At 53.7% G+C, this 16,847-nt stretch overlaps 1 protein-coding gene across 1 annotated transcript in view; it reads left to right on the top strand.

Annotated features, from left to right (window-relative positions):
• Positions 1 to 426: 426 nt before the first annotated feature.
• The window catches only part of Padi1 (peptidyl arginine deiminase, type I), a 32,798-nt gene continuing 16,377 nt past the window's right edge, over positions 427 to 16,847 (top strand). The window contains exons 1-5 of the mRNA NM_011059.2: positions 427 to 645; positions 13,733 to 13,913; positions 14,688 to 14,760; positions 15,370 to 15,431; positions 16,719 to 16,833. Coding sequence (NP_035189.1) covers positions 554 to 645; positions 13,733 to 13,913; positions 14,688 to 14,760; positions 15,370 to 15,431; positions 16,719 to 16,833 — 523 coding nt within the window. The 5' untranslated portion in view covers positions 427 to 553. The remainder of the gene's footprint in view (positions 646 to 13,732; positions 13,914 to 14,687; positions 14,761 to 15,369; positions 15,432 to 16,718; positions 16,834 to 16,847) is intronic.

The following is a 16,847-nucleotide window of genomic DNA, read 5'->3' as shown; positions in this document are numbered from 1 at the left end:
TCTCAGTAGCTGTCACACACACGGGGTCACTGAGTCCAGGGGAGCTCTCGAGCCTCTGAGTGTCAGGCCTTGGATTCGAACCTCACACAATGCCCTGAGGACTGGACTGCCTCAGTCGGGAGATAGGATCTACACATTTCTTAGTGTGAGCCCTCAGAGAGGCAGTCGCAGGGTGGGCTCAGGCACCAAGAGGCTGGGTGGCAAGGCTGGGACCCTCTGAGCCTCCTTGTTGGCAGCCAAACCTGGCTGATTTCAGGTCCCCTTCCCACCCCACAGAGAGTTTCAAACACCTCCCTCCCAGCCTCCTAGATTGACAGCCCATGACTTAGGTGACTGGGCATGGAGCCAGGAGGTGGGGACCAGGCTCAGGCAGGCTCCCCAGGTTGCAGGGTGAAATTAAAAGGGAGGAGAGAGCTCCAGCCCATCAGAAGGCACGCTCCTACCCGGCAGCCGGGTGTCCCCAAGGAGATCTGGGGAGCCGGGGAGCATCTGGGGCTTGTGGCTGCTGGGCACCCAAGCTGACCCGACCAGGAGACTGGAAGCTCGACACAGGATGGCCTCCCCGAGAGCTGTGCAGCTGTCTCTGAGAAAGCCGACTCACGCTGTGTGCGTGGTAGGTGTGGAGACACTGGTGAACGTCTATAGGTAAGACCCGGGATGCTTTCCTGTTCTCAGGGCAGGGGATCCGCAGGCAAAAGAGGGTGCAGGGGAGGGGAGCTGGCAGGGTGATGTCAGACACCAGAGATGGTGGAGCTGCCTTCAGAGCTTATGGGGGAAGGAAATTGGGTCTGCCCAGTGCACTGGGGTCAGGACATTGGGTCCAGTCCCTGGATGAATGAAGGTGGGCTCAGGAGATGACCCTGAGTCCTGGGACCAAGCTCTGTCTGGGTTCTACATGACAGTCTTCAAATGGAGCAGCAGAAGGAAGTGGGGCTGGAGCCAGGGAAGAGGGTTGGGCCCCCCTTCCTCCCTCCACGTCTTGCCAGTTTTCCACCTCTCTGCGGTTAGGGGTGTGCATGTGACATCTTGACCCTTGGAGGCCAGCCAGGGACAACCAGAGTGACTGGGATTAAGAGGGAGTGGTCAAGGCATAACTCAATGACTTAATTTAAGAAGCGATCCTGGAGCAAAGCCTGGGACTTGGGCTGGCAAGAGACGATGATGGTGATGATGATGGTGATGATGGTGGTGTGGTGGTGGTGATGATGGTGGTTGTGATGGCGGCAATAGCGACATCTGAATAAGATAGCCATGACTTCAGTTTTCCCCATCGACCCAAATCTTCCCTGTCCTGGCTCTGCTTAGATAGGGATGCAGGGACCTGGTCGGCAGCCTCAGCTCTTTACCTGATCACTATGGAAGTTGGTGATCTCTGAGGCCTGTGGAGCTCTAGGTGAGGTGCCTTCCACAGGAAGCTGAGGGCCGGGAGTTGCCAGGCACCATCTGAACTCAGCTCACCCTTGGGGCTCAGTCCTACATTAGCCCAGGCAAATGGGGGAGCGCTGTACCCATTGCCTGTCTGAACTTCACTGATGCTTTTTGTCTTAACTGTAATGCTGTAGGGTCCCGGGGACAGGGATGGGAAGGGACAGACAGACACTCTGGAGGCCAGACTTTGACTACCCTCCACTGGGAACCAGAGTGGCTAATGGAATTATATCCACTCTTGCCCGTTTAGCATACGAATCTAGATTTAATGAATAGGGTACATTGAGTGAAGAGAGGTGGGGGAAGAAGGAGGAAGAGGAGGAGGAAGAAGAGGGAAAGGAAAGAGATAGAGACAGACAGAAACAGAGAGAGACAGACAGACAGAGAGAGACAGACAGAGAGAGAATTTTTGGTGCTCCCTGGGCCTTCACACATGCTAGACAAATGTTCTACCTCGGGACCAGCCCCCAGAATTTTTTTTTGGCTATGGCGTGGAGCATCCGTACCCTGCATCCTGCAGCTGAGCTGAAGCTCGGCTGAGACCCCCCCCCCCTGTGCTGCATCTGGCAGTCTGCTTTGACACTGATGTCAGGGGAGGAGAGCCCATGCGTGGGTCCCGCCTGCCTGAATCCAGGGCCCTGCTCTCGCCTAGGGATAAGGCTGTTTCTAGAAAGGTTCTTCCAAACCTCAGCCCTGGGTTACTCTACTACGGCACTTGGCAGAGTGCCAGGTCTACCTTCTGTCATCCGGTCCCCATCCCCATCTGGTCCCATCCCTCCCACCCCCATCCCTCCCCTGACCCCCATCCCACCCCACCCCATCCCACCCCCACCACAGCTAACTTCTAGAGTCCCTGGCTTTTCATTGCCCAGGGCTCTGAGTCCTGATTGGATGATCTGGGCCCCTCTGAAGTTCAGTGTGGCGGTTACATATGCAGCCCGGTGCGGTGCGCATCCTGGCTCTGTTGGTCCCTGGCTGTGTGGTCTCACCCCGGCGAGACACTGCCCTTCTGGGAGCCTGCTTCTGCTTCTCCGAGTGAACTCAACAGTGCCACCATCATGGGTTGGGGGGGACGAATGAGACCTGCCTGTGCTTGTCTGTGGTAGGTTGTGCCAGCTGTGGCCACTCCCACATCTGTTCTTTCCATTACTCCTTGGAGGAGGGAAAGGACAAGGTCAGCACAGGGTATATGGAGGGACACCAAGCCCTTAGCATTGTCCTTCAGTGTGACTGGCCCTGCCTTGGCTGTGGTGTCCCTTGACTGACTCTGGGAGGGACTACAGTGTCAGCTCTGTACCTGAGCGCTGACTAACATTACAGCTATCCAGAGTTTACAAGGGACACAGGAATTCACTTTGTGACACCGAGGAGGAATTCTCCTGCCCAGAGGCAGTGGCAGTGGGAAAGGTACCTTGAATGGACAAGCCAGTGGGACTTCCAGGAGCCTGAGGCTCCCCCAGGGGCTGGGTTAGAGCCAGGCCACACATGATGGTGTGATGAACTTGGGGCTCCTCCACCCCTTTGCTTGGTGACTGGCTCCAGTGGAGGCCAAGGGGCTCAAAACTGGTCTTGCTTGCTGATAAGCCTGGGGAAGATCCCCCCAAGTATGAGGTATGCTGGTCATCTGAGCTGCCCAGAGTTTGAACCTCCAGATGATAGTGTATAAGGTGACATCAGAGGAAATGATTAATCTCCCCAGAGGCCACATGGCCTGGCAATTTGAAAAAATGTTTGTATGTGGGGTTAATTGTGTGCCATGAGGTAACTAGTCTCAACAGGGGCTGTAGGCCGTCCTACAGCCACAGGGCTAGCTTAATGCCTCTCTCCTGGTGGGTCATCTCACCACATCAACTCCCATCCCCAATAGGCTGCCTGCTTCAGCACCCTGACCCCTTCAGGCCGTTGGGCTACTTTCAGCAAAGTGAAATAAGATGTTCGGGGATTTAGGGCAAGGAGTATGGCGGAACAGTGGGGGGAGGGGTGGGCGGGATGCATGAAACTCTCCGATGAGCTACAGGAAGGACCAGGCCTGAGCATCTCCTGGGCTTCTTGAATTCCAAAACCAACCATGCCCTACAGTGTATCTGTCTGACTCTCCCCGCCTGGGTAAATAAGTGCTGTCAGCCTCGAGGGAGCACGGGGAGGCAGAGCTGGGATCCCAGTCTGAGGGGCTGACGGGCTGCAGGTGCTGCTGGGACCAGGCTGGGCACCTGCTCTCCTCACTCCAGCCTGTCCTTGTACCTGCATAAGGAAGAGCACCTTTGTTGGGAGGTGACGTTCAAACAATTCCATTTTTTGAGTTCCTGGACTGTATGAGGCCACAGAGGAAAGAAGCACTGTTCTGGTCCCCTGGTCCCCTGAGGGCTGTCAGGGGTAGAACAGTAAGTGAACAGTGGGCATCCCCACAGCATAAAGAGCATCGAGCCGGACACGGAGCCACACTGTCATTCCACCACTTAGGAGACTGAGGCAGGAGGACCGCAAGTCTAAGGCCAGCCTGGGCAACTGTGTGACATTCTGTCTGAAGATAAAAAGTAAAAAGTGAGCTGGCTGTGTAGCTCAGTGGTAGAGTGAGCATGCGGGAGGCCCTGGGTTCAATCCTCAGGGATGTCAAAACGGGAGACCCGAATTATTCTCTATCTCAGAGGCCTGTTCCCTCAGCTCCACAGACACAGCTGTCACCTACCGTGCTCAGCTGGCTGGAGAAAGGCCAGGAGGCTGGAGAAAGCAAGTCAGGGCTGGCACTGAGAAAACTGGGACTTGTGGACACGAGACAACCTGGCCTCATAGAAGAGACGCATCTGAGTTTGGGCCTCCAAATGCACCCTGAGAGCAGGACTCCAGGCATTCTGGGTTTGAAACATTACTATCAAGTACTTCCCATGAGCCCTTGGGGGCCATACATTGGACCAAACTGCTCCTGGCTTAGGCCTCGGGCATATCGTTAGTTTGGATGGAAGATAGGTCACTAACTCCACAGGGACTCGGCAGAGGGGCAACAGGCATGCTGTGAGCCAGGTTGGTCACCAAGGCTCTGGACATGGGCACATGTGGTCCCAACCTCTGGACTTGGTGAAGAGAGAGGAGGGCTAGGTCCTCCTCTCTCACCTGGCTTCATTGAGAAAAGCTTCCAGGGCTGGCCAACTTGGTGGTTTCTCAGAACATGATAGCTGTGAATCTTATTGGTCCTTGAAGGCTGTGTGACCTTGGGCCAATCACTTAGCCCCTCTGAGCTTGCTTTCTCTCAGCTTAGGTAGGTACGGGTGAGGCCACCTATTGTGTGCTTGTACAGTTGGCATCTCTAGTTTCACCATTTTACTAATGAGGAATTTCATCACCCACAGGTCTCAGATCTCCCTTGGCAAGGGGAAAATGACTTGGTACATTGATTTTAAATTGGGCCCTTTCTCTTGGGGTACTTTGGTCCCAGGCTCCAGAGTTCCTCTGCTTCGAAGGACAGGGAGTGAGTGGCAGCTGCCACCTGGAGCCCTGTATCCACTGTGGCGAGGCCTGCCATTTCCGGCCATCTTCCTGGGCTTGCTAGGCAGCCTGCACTGAGCAATGACAGGGCGTTGCAAGGTGCCCATGAACCACTGATCACTATCTCTTGGAAGAAGAGGTCACAGCCACGCCCCATATGGCACAGTCCTTAGGGAAGTGAGTATGTGTGGTACTGGACCAGCCATGTATGGCCTTCTGTGACCCCTGCCAGCTGCACACAGCTAAAGGGACAGATTGGGAGAGCCAAGGCTGAGAGGAGTCTGAGCGGCACCTCTCCCAACAACCTGGTTGGCTACCCTAGGTCACCTGGCTTGTGCCTGCTTAGAGAGCTCACTGAGAGCCATCATGAGGGCTGTTTTTAAAATGTGGGTGTGTGTATGTGCATATGTATTAGTGCTCCTGTATGCGCGTGTACGTGTGGAGGCCAGAGGATAATCTTGGGTGTATTTCCTCAAGAGCCATCCACCCTGGCTCTTTTGAGACAGGGACCTGGGACTTGCCAGTTAGAGCAGATTCTCTGGTCAGTGATCTCCAGAGATCTTCCTGTTGGTTCTTCCTGGTATATGAGTCACCCAGGCTTTTATTTTTTTCTTATGAGTGCTCTGTCTGGATGTACATATACATATATGCATACATATACACACACATATATACATACAGAATATACACATATACACACATGTGTGTATACATACATACATATATACACATATGTACACAAATATGCACATATACACATATGTGTATACATACATACACATACACATACATACATATATACAGAATATACACATATGCACATATGCATAATACACACATACATACACACATATACACATATACATACATATGTGTATACACACATACATATACATACACACACATATATACATATACACACATATATACACACATACATATACACACACATATATACACACATACATATACACACACATATATACACACATACATACATATACACACATACATATACATACACACATATATACACACATATACATATATAAACACACAGACATATATATACACACATATATACATACACACATGTATACATATACACATATATACATACATACATACATATATATGCATGCAGTGCCCAAGGAGGTCAGAAGAAGACATCAGATCCCCTGGAACTGGAGTTACAGACAGTTGTGACCTGCCTAGTGAGGGTTGGGAATTGAACCTGGGTCCTTTGCAAGAGTAGTAAGCACATTTAACCACTGAGCCATCGCTCCAGCCCACTCCTAGGTTTTTAAATGTGATTTTGAGCATTGAATTCACCTGCAAGGATTTACCAGTGGGGCCATTTCCCCAGTCCCTGATTTTATTTGCTTATTTAAGATGGCTCTTGCTACAGAAGCCAGTCTGACCTTGAACTCCTAATCCTCCTGCATACCGCCATCTTAGACAGCAGTCACTGTTCGAGATGCTGGTTTGTGTGGTGGTGAGCCTAGTCTGGCACCTTGGTCTGCTGAGATGGAAAGGGTCACACAGCATTCTCATGCATGGGTCCCCGTCTCTTCCTGTCTGGTGCCCACCCCTCCAAGACCCTCAGCACCATTTGTAGCAGCAGTGGTCATGGCTGTGACTTCCAGTGCTTCCCATAATATGCCTTTAACTCTCACAGCAAGCTTGCAAGGCAGAAAGGACTACGGTCTCCATTTTGCAAAGAAACAAAGACAGAGAGAGAGAGATTGACTTTCTGAAGACAGAGAGCCCCCAACTGCCGGGGCTGGGATTTGAACCCACATCTGCTTGATTCCAGATTCTGATAGCTCTACTGCAGGGATGACTGATCCCTGGGGATTCTCTCTGCTGCAGAGTCCATGTGAGTGGTGGGGTGGGGGCACCCCTAGACATGCTCCATGCTTGAATCTCAACTCTCTGCTGTGTAGCCCCATCTGTGACTGCTCGGAGCTTCCTTCTGCTCTGTAAATCCTTGTTCTGCAGGCAGATACTGGGGATGGAGTCAGACAGCAAAGCAGGGACCATGGTGTCTCTTCTGGGTGCTATTCTTCACTGGGTTCTGTGCCCACGTCACACAGTACAAGGGTGTTCAGACTGAGCCGCAAGCAGTCTTAATGGGAGCAGCGCTGTCTCTCAGGCTTAGAGACTTTGGGGGCCAGGCCAGCCTGGGACACTGGCCACCTGTCATCAGCTCCAGCCACCTGGGCCTGTGTGACCTTCTCTGTTTTCGTCCCTGAGACAACCTGTACCTCCTGATCCTTCCTGCAGGGCCACTGCCCAGCACAGGCCTCTCACAAGCCTTACCTACCCAGCTCCTGACCCTGTTGCAGGTGATGCCCAAGTGTGGGTGGGTAGCGCAAAGGTCCCAATATTCGTCCTCCTGAGAGTTGGTGGCCTGAAAGATGGAAACTTCTGGGTGGAAGTCTGCAGCCTAGCAGAAGGAAAAGCTTTGTAATTACAGAAATCACGTAGAGAGCTACGGAATGTGGGAAGCGCTCAGTCTGAGTCCTGTGTGTGTGTGTGTGTGTGTGTGTGTGTGTGTGGCCATGATGAGCCCTCGGCCCCTGGGACCTGGAGCGCATGCGTGCTCACTGTTCTTGGGACCAGAGAGTCATGGACACTGTGCTAAGGCCTGCACTGACCTTGAAAAATCAGGTGAGGATGGAGACTAGGATGGCGACTTTCCTGCTTGGTCCCACCCCCACCCCCAGGCTTGCTCACGAGGAAACCCTCTGAGGAGCTTGTGTGGAAATTCTGCCATTCCCAAGTCCTCCTCATCCTCTCCTATGACCTCCTCCCTCCCTCAGCAGGACATGCTCAGGTCATGTGAGCCAGTCATGTGCTCCTTGTCCTGCCAGCCCCTGTGAGAGAGGGGAGATAACTGCTCTTTGCTGTGTGATCTGAGGAAGGTTACCTCACCTCTCTGAACGCCCTGCCTGCGCGCGGGCAAGAGTATCACAAACTTAGCTGTATGGGGTGCTTGAAACGCCCCTCGGCCCCCAGCAGCTGGACAGATGTCCCCAGCAGGCACTTGACTGAGTCAGCGGGCTGACTTAGAAGGGCGGAGCTCCACCCTCATGGCCCCTTGGTGTTCTCTAGGTTCTGGCGGCCTTGGCCACTACTTTAGCTGGCTCTGCTCCAAGCTACAGGGATGAGTCAGGCTGGTGAAGGTGCCTCCAGCGTACAGGCAGACCTGGAGGGACTCCCTGTGCTGCAGGCTGCAAAGGGGAACAGCGGTGCTAGGCCAGGGCAGGTGGCACAGGCTGAGAAGATTGACAGCAGCAACCACCAATCAGAGCACACTTTACGGCAGCCCCAGCCCCAGTGCCCTCACGAGCCTCAGGGGAGGCTGCGTGGAGGGGGGAAACCAAGGATCTCTGGTCCATCAGGGACCAGAGATCACACTCAGGGGAGGTTAGTCCCTTCCTCAGGGAAACAGTGGCATTTGAACGGGTCTTGAAGAAGCACAAGACGCCATGCCCTTGTCCCAGCAGAGATGAGGTGGAGGGGAGGCTCGGGCAGGGGACGTGAGGCAGGAGGTGGGGTCGGGAGGGGGGGGGAGGGAAGATGTCTCAGGCTGATAATGGACACAGAGATGAAGACGAGGGCTTGGTTTGAAGAGCGTAGTAGAAGCAATCAGAGCCGATGTTCTAATTTGTTTCTATCGCTGTGATGAAGACCGCGCGTGGCCAAAGAAACTTGACGATGAAGAGTTTATTTGGCACAGCCTGGCAAGAACTGTTTGCTAGTTACAGGAAAGAATGTGAGGAGCTACCTATAGACCACTGGTCAAGGCCACACTCCGTTACTGAAGGAAGTCAGGGCAGGAGCTCAGGGCATGCACTTGGAGGCAGGAGCTGAGGAGAAGCTGTGGAGGGGTGCTGCTTACCGGCTTGCTCCCCATGGCTTCCTCAGCCTGCTTTCTTCTTTCTTTCTTTTTTTTCTTTTTTCTTCTTCATTTTTAAAAAAGAATTATTTATTGTATGTATATGTGTACACTGTAACTGTCTTCAGACACACCAGAAGAGGACATCAGCTCTTATTACAGATGGTTGTGAGCCACCATGTGGTTGCTGGGATTTGAACTCAGGACCTCTGGAAGAGCAGTGAATGCTCTTAACCCCTGAGCCACCTCTCTAGTCCTCCAGACTGCTTTCTTATAGCACCCAGGACCACCAGCCCAGAGATGGCACCGCCCACAATAGTCTGGGCCCTCCCACATAAATCATGAGTCAAGAAAATGCCCCCACACACTTGGCTGTGGGACAATCTGAATTTTCCCAATGATGGTCCCCCAATAGCCCTAGCTTGTGTCATGTTGACCAAACAAACAAACAACTACAAAACAAACCTGACCAGCACAGCCCCTTTGGCTCCTCCCCCATTCTCACTGAGATGGGGTTTCACCATGTAGCCCCAGCTGGCTTGGAGCTGGAGTAAACTCAGCAGTCTGTCTGCCTCTGCCTCTCTAGCGCTTAGACTAGGGGACGGCACCACCACGCCTGTCCTGTCACTTTAGGAGGAGGCTTCCTTTGACTGTGAGCTTGGGGACATGTGCCAGATGTCACAATGCCAGGAGTTCCCAGCAAGATACCCCCACAGAGAGGCACTATGGATAATGGTGTGTGCAGGGAGCAGATCATACTGTGGACCTCCTGGCCTTACTCCAGCTCCCACGCAATCTGTCCTTTAATTTATGGCCCACCCACAGACCTGTAGTGCCAGTCCGATGCCCGAGGCTCCAGGAGGGGTAGGGCCAGGATGCCAAGGGAATGAGAATCCAAGGGCACACAGCACCCTCCTGGCAAAACCCGCCTCTCTCGGGCACCACAAGAAATAGCTGTGGCAACACTGCCTGGTCCTCTGGGACCTTACTGAACACCTGCTGCCACCGTGGACAGGGTGAGGGTGACCAGAGTCTGGAAGGCCCCAGGATTGAGCTGGATAGGCCCCTGCATGCCCCAGAGAAGGGTCCTGAAGGCCTGTTCTGCTCGTAGCTGCCTCTCGAGGGAAGCCACTGACTAGTCCCTAGCTATGGGGGTGGGTAGACAGGGGTGGGGTATGGCACCTTTACTGAAGGATTAGCTGAATTCAAAGGTGGGTCTTTCTGTCTTCTGGTGCTGTGACCATGACCAAAAGCAACTTATATAAGAAAGTGTTTAATTTGGGGCCCCTGGTTTCAGAGCAGTAGAGTCTAGGACCCTGGTGGCAGGGAGCATGGCAAGCATCCAGACAGGCATGGTGCTGGTGCAGCATCCGAGCGTTTACAACCTGATCCTCAAACAGAAGACCGAAAAGGAGAGAGAACTGGGAAGTGCCAGGCTTTTAGAAGCCTCCAAGGCCAGCCCCAGTGGCACACCTCCCTGAGGCCACACCTCCCGGGCCCCGCCCCGAGGCTCCGCCTCCTAATCCTTCTACCAACTGAGGATCAAGCTTTCAGAATATAGGACCCACTGAAGGGCATTCTCATTCAAATCAGCACAGCTTCCAGCACTGACTCTGCGAAGTTGCTCAAGTCCTGAAGGAAGGGGAGACACTAGGCACTAGGCGCCTGTGCTCGAGTACACACACACACACACACACACACACACACACACACACACACACAGACACACGCACGCACGCACGCACGTACACAACCCTCTGCTTCCAACCCACGTTCAAGTCAGGCATCAGATTCAATGACAATGGCTTTATTGGTGGAATAATGATCAATCTGGGACAGACAATATTGCCTGGCCAAAGTGTGGAATGAGCTGCAGCTACAGACAGCCACAGTGAGGGGAAATGGGCTCTAGAGCCTTTACAAGGCACTCCACAATAAGGAGTAACACGCAGTGTGACCGTTGTAGGATATACCTTGTGTTGATAAGTTTTACAATAAGCGCATATGCATATAAGTGTCCCCAGAAGGCTGTTAAACCTGGGGATGGGGGCAGGGCAGCATTGTTGAGGCTGGGTGGAGGAGAAAGCAAGCAGAGCCCAGGGGTTTACAGCCAGCTGGGGGGAAAAGGGAAAGGGTGTTAGCTCTGCAGATGGAGTGACTCTCATGGCCTGGGTAGAAAGGAAGGCTGCCGCCTGGGTGGAGTTGTGGTGGGTAGGGAGTGGGAGCTGTCTGTAGAGGGTCTCAACAGCTGGGGAGAGTGAAGGGGGCAGAAGTTATGAAAACAGGTGATGTTTGCCATGCACATAAGTTGGGTGTGAGGGAGAAGGGAAGGTGGGGTACAGATGACACCTCCGGTCCAGGCCAGGGACAGGCTTGGGGTGGGGTAAGATACAGATGTGATAAGATATAGGTGATATACAGGTGACCTGCCCTTGGGGTGAAGGGGAGCGTGGCATAGGTGAAAGAGGAGAGAGAGAGAGAGAGAGAGAGAGAGAGAGAGAGAGAGAGAGAGAGAGAGAGAGAGAGAAAGAGAGAGAGAGAGAGATTGAGATTCAACAGTCACTGTCAAGGGTCACACCCAAGATCAGCAGCCACAGATCCAGACAATCCGTCATCATCTCTAGCACACAGCTCAGGGACTGAGTTGGGAGTTGGCCTTGGCAACTGCTGGAGTTGCCAGGCAGCTGCAGAGGGTAAGCTCAGCCCAAACTGCCCTGGGACCAAAGCTTCGGAGGCTGAGAGGGTCGGGTGCAAAAGGCCCAGGAGATTGAGGCCTGGGGTGGGGTTGCTGGAATTCAGGAAAGGTCCTGACAGGGCTGTCCACAGCAGGTGGATCCCCAGAAATGTCACAGTGTGTGGGACCCCAGAGAGATGCCTGAGGCCAGGTGCGGGCAGCCACATCAAAAGCATGGGTGGGTGTAAGGAGATGCAAGGGTACTAGGGTCATCGGGGCTGGGAGCTGGTCCCCAGGGAGCTGGACCAGGGGCAAGGTCAAAGTGACAGCCAGCAGGGAGGGATGGAACACTGTAATGCTGATATCCGAACAACTCACTTCAAGGGCTGGAGCCTCGGGAATTCAAGGGCAACCTTGGTTATTTGATGGGTTCAAGTCTGGGACGCTGAGAATCAAGGAACACCTGGGGCCTGGAATGATACGGTCAGCACGGCAGTAGCCATGGGGATAAGGCTTCAGAGGGTCCACAGCCACTCTGGGGGCAGGTCTGTCCCTGGTGGCCAGCGAGACTCTAAATCAGAGGATGAGAACACCTGGGGTGGGGGAATGTGTGTGGTTTCCATGGTAACAGGTATGCAGCTGGAGGAAGTTCTGGGGATGGTCAGGGGAGGCCTGTGGTGCTCTGGCCCTCCCCTCATCAGTAGGGTGGCACTGCGGTGCAGCACAGTACGGGACTGAATCGTGCCCATTATCACTGTGGTCAATGAAGACAGTTACTTGGTGGGGACAGGGTGACTATGTAGGGGACTATAGGAGGGTTTTCTCTAGAGGATTGCTTGGATGGATTCTCAAGAAAGGGCCCAGGAAAGGGCAGGGCCAGGAGAATAAGAAAAAAGACCTCTCATCTTGTACATGTAGTCAGGGGGCCCTCTTTAAGTGGACCTGTCTTCAGGGGCCTCACAGCCGTGAGACACTATGGTGGAGCCCTGAACAATGGCACCTCTGCCTCTACCCCCCTCTGCCCGCCTTCGGATGTCTTCTTAGGGAGGAGGGCTTTGTGGAGCCTGACCCCAGGAGAGTGCCTGACACAGGTAGGCAGCTTGTATTGGTTGAGTCAATAGGCAATACATCTCCCCAGGATACTGCTGGCTTTGCTCTGGGTGCCCCAAAGCTCGAGTGCTCCATCTGAAGCTGCAGCTGCAGAAGGACCGAAGGCAGGCAATCCAGCCGCTGAGGGGCTCCGAAGCTTGACTCCTTGTCTTCCAGAGCCAAGAGCTCTGGGGCTCCTCGGAGGGACAGAGAGTAGCTGCTTTGTGAGGCCCCACTCCAGTGCAGATGGGCCCGAGGGAGCCCTGGGGGTTGCAGAAAGCGGGACTATTTTCCCTCCTTCCCACACATCTCCTGAGCGCCCTGCACAGACACTGAGGATCCAGCAGCAAGCTAGGCAAACTGGCTGCCCTCGGGAACTGAGCTAGCAGGACAGCTGGCCGGTGACATGCAGGGTAGACAAAGCTGGGACGGGCAGGAGGTGACTCGGCCTTAGCTAGAGGGACGGGGGGCGGGGGGGTATTTGTTTCTTTTCCCGTGGCTGTGAAAAAACAACCAGACAGATCACAAGAGAGTCATGAATTCACACTTCTGCTCAGCCCTCCCTCTACCCTGTTCCATCCAGGATTGCCTGGCCAGGAAACCACCCCGCCCACAATTAAGATGGGTCTCCCCACATCAATCACAATCATGTTAAAAGGCGTATTTGTGCATGCCTGTGCACATACATGAACAGAGGTCAGAAGGAGTTGGCTCTTTCACTCTGCCATTTGGGCCTGGGAGGGCTTGAACTCAGATCTCCCAGGGTGCTTGGCGGCAAGTATCTATACCCTCTGAACCATCTGGGATCATTCCATATGCTCCAAGTTGACAGTTAACCCGAACCACTTGAGGAGGGCTATTGAAAAGGGGGGGGCATTTAAACAGAGCCCTGAAGCCTGGGGTGTGAGCCTCATGGATGTACGTACAGGGGCAGGGGGCATTCAGCTCTACGAAGGTCCTGGGGTAAGATAGCTTGGTGTCTTCATGAACCAGAAGGAAGGACCGTGTGGCTAGAGCAGAGAGAGACTTAGAGGCAGGGGTCCCCAGCCCTACTGGTGAGGGGTGCCTCCTAAACAGCTGCGGTCCCAGGACCCAGCTTCTACCTCACATGACCACTCTCTGAACCCCTCAGTCTCTCCCTCCCTCCCTCTCCGCAGTGATGTGCCCAAAGGTGCCAAGACCTTTGGGGTGTCTGGGAGCTCTGAGGTGAAGATCTACATGGTCTACGATCCCTCGAGAGTGGCAGAGCCCGCAGGCTGGGCCCACTGGCCCCTGGATGCCAACGTGGACGTGGTGGTAGTGGCGGACACAGTCAGTAAGGACTTATATGACTTCAAGGTAAACAACATCCAGAGTCGGGGTGGGGGGCTAGCTTGTATCCCATGCCCAGCCATCTCCTGGGATATCATCAGAGACTCAGACCCATCTCACCCACCCCAACACCACACAGCAACTGACACCCTTCAGATCCACACACCTCTATGTTACTCCCTGCAGTTGTCCCCAAGCCCCTGTGCTTCCCCATGAAGGATTGCATGGCCGTACTTGAATGCAGGGCCCCAGCACACCCACTCAAGTCTCCACATGTATCCGGCAAGCCACCTTTGACCGACAGCTCCCAGCTGGCCCTGGTGTCTCCCACACACTGCGGTTGTTGAATAACAGAATGGTCCTCAACTGCTGGCCTGGTGCTTTCTCCATGATGGAGCAAGCTGGGACCTGTGTGGGGCTCTGCACATGGGTGTAGGCAGGACCTGAGCCAACCTTCTCTGGAGAGAATCCTGTCACCTGGGGCAAGTGGGGGAGGGGTGGGAGCCCCTGGACTTTGGCAAAAGTCCTGGCGCTCACTGGTTGTGGGACCAGACTGGTCATTCCCTCTCTACAGAGGATGAATAACGTCAAGGAAGGTCAAGCTGTCTAGGTCAGTAGGACAGACAGTAGCCCCAGTTTGTCTATCTCTCTCGTATCCTCAGAAGGTCCTGGAGTCGCCATACCCAACTTTGTAGCCCTATTTTCTCCTTAAACTGTGAGGGGCTCTGGAACAGTACCCCAGGTCACAATTGCCAAATAGCTTCACCTTGCCTTCTCTCAGGGTTGACTCTCTTCCCCCAGGTGAAGGTGTCATACTTTGAGTCACAGGAGGCTGCTGCCCTGGCCCACAGTGTGCTCTACCTAACTGCTGTTGGTGAGTCCCACTCCGGCCTGCCTCTGGACACGGTCTGGACATGGATGTAGTGACGGTGACTGAAGCTTTCGGGGCCTTAGGGGGGAGCCTCAGCTACCCACCTCACCCCTCCGCTTCTTGGGAACTTCAAACATCTCCAGGACCATAGGGATTGAGACCCAGCCATGCTCAGAGCCAATAGAGCCTAGAAATGTCACTGCTATGAGCACAATCCACAGTGGCTTCCTCATGGGAGTCCCATTGTCCCAACCTAGAACCATGGAGAGTCATAGGCCTCTTTCACCCAGAGCCCACTGCAGCATCCTCTGAGGATGACAGACCCTGATCATAAGTCTCCAGGGGCTACATATAGTTAAGGGTACCCTGCATGTGACATAGAAACCCGGGGTCTCTAAGACATGGTCACTCAGTGCACATGGACAAGACAGGGACTTGTGTCCTTCCGACACCAGAATTGCCAATGTCGCTCTAGCCAGAGCCCCGAGGCCGACACACATTCCTCAATGTCGAATCTCCAGAGCTAGGCTTCTGGGTCCTCAGCTGGGGTGGGAGCTGAGCTGGCTGGACCATCCCAGGTACAGCGACAGGTAACCTGTCTGCCCTTTGCAGATGTGTCCCTTGATGTCGACACAGGCCGCACAGGCAAGGTGAAGAAAGGCTCTGGTGACAAGGTGAGACCCTGGATACCCCAAGAGTGTGGCACTGAGAGACAGAGACCTGGGTGATCTTGGCAGCAGACAGCCTTCCTTCTAAAAGAACAGGATCTGTTCTATCCACGGAAGGATGGCCAAACTGGCTCAAGTGAGCAGTAGCTTAGGCTGATGTGACAGACATGCTGTGTGACTGTTGGGGAAACACCCTCTCTGGTCTGTCCTATTCTGCTTGCTGTATAGTTTCTGTTCAGGGGGTTCAAATCTGGACATCTCCACATGGCAGGTGCTTCATGAGGGATTTTTTTAAAGATTTATTTATTAGTATATGTAAGTACACTGTAGATGTCTCAGATACACCAGAAGAGGGCTGTCAGATCTCATTATGGATGGTTGTGAGCCACTGCTGAGCCATCTCTCCAGCCCCAAGGGATTGTTGAATAACAGCATGACCTCCTTCTGGTATAGGAGGCTATAGTATTCAGCTACAGCTAGGCCACAAAGAATGAAGAGGAGAATGGAGTTATCCCACAAAAAGCATGTTGTCATGCAGGGGCAGGAGGTACCCATTTGTAGGGAAAGATCCAGAGAGGCAGCCTGGATCTCAAGTCTTTTGGACAAGGTGGGGCAGAACACCTGACTGGCTATGCAGGTTATTCACTGCACAGCGTTGCTTGAGGGGGTTGTAGTTGGGGGCTACAAGGAAACCATGTCTTGGACCTTGGTGCAGGGTGGTGTCTGCTCAGAAGGGGTGGGCAAGGGTGCCATAGAAGCAAAGAACGGACCTGTACAGTCCCGGGGACCTGGGGTTGGGCACCAACTGGAACCTAAGGGTTCCCGCCCAGAGTTTCTCTTTGCTTTCTTGCAAAATGGAGAAAAGGCACAGGGTATTGGGGACAGTGCTGACCCCAGAGTCAGGCATCTTGATCCTCAGCTTGGAAGGACCTGCAAACCCCTGGTGAGTGTTAAGCCCAGGAGACTGCCAGAATGAAGAACTCTTCTCCATAGAGATCAGAGTGGGTCTTAGGTAGAGCCAAAGCATGGTCATTTCTGTGATTAGTGACACCGCCCTGCTTCCTCACTGTGAGTCCTGGGCACAGCCACTGTATACTACACAAGGATGGCCATCTCTGGGTCTAAGCCTTCCTGGAAGCTCTGCTCCAAGTGGCCGTAGTCCTTTGTTAAATCTTTAAGCAAACCCAGAATGTAAAAGTCTCTGAGCTAAGCACTGAGCCAGCCCAGGCCATGTTTCGTCCCCTTCCCACAATCCCCAGGGTTGACTAATCCAAGCCTTCCTGTGTGCCACAGAAAACCTGGCGCTGGGGCCCTGGGGGCTCCGGGGCCATCCTGTTGGTAAACTGTGACAGAGATATCCATGGGTCCAGGGAAGACCTGCATGCTAACCATTTGAAGTCGCTGGAGGGTGAGTGAGAGCAG

The sequence above is a fragment of the Mus musculus genome, chromosome 4 (genome assembly GCF_000001635.26).
Source record: "Mus musculus strain C57BL/6J chromosome 4, GRCm38.p6 C57BL/6J".
NCBI lineage: Eukaryota > Metazoa > Chordata > Mammalia > Rodentia > Muridae > Mus > Mus musculus.
This window is presented reverse-complemented; position numbering and strand designations above follow the sequence as displayed.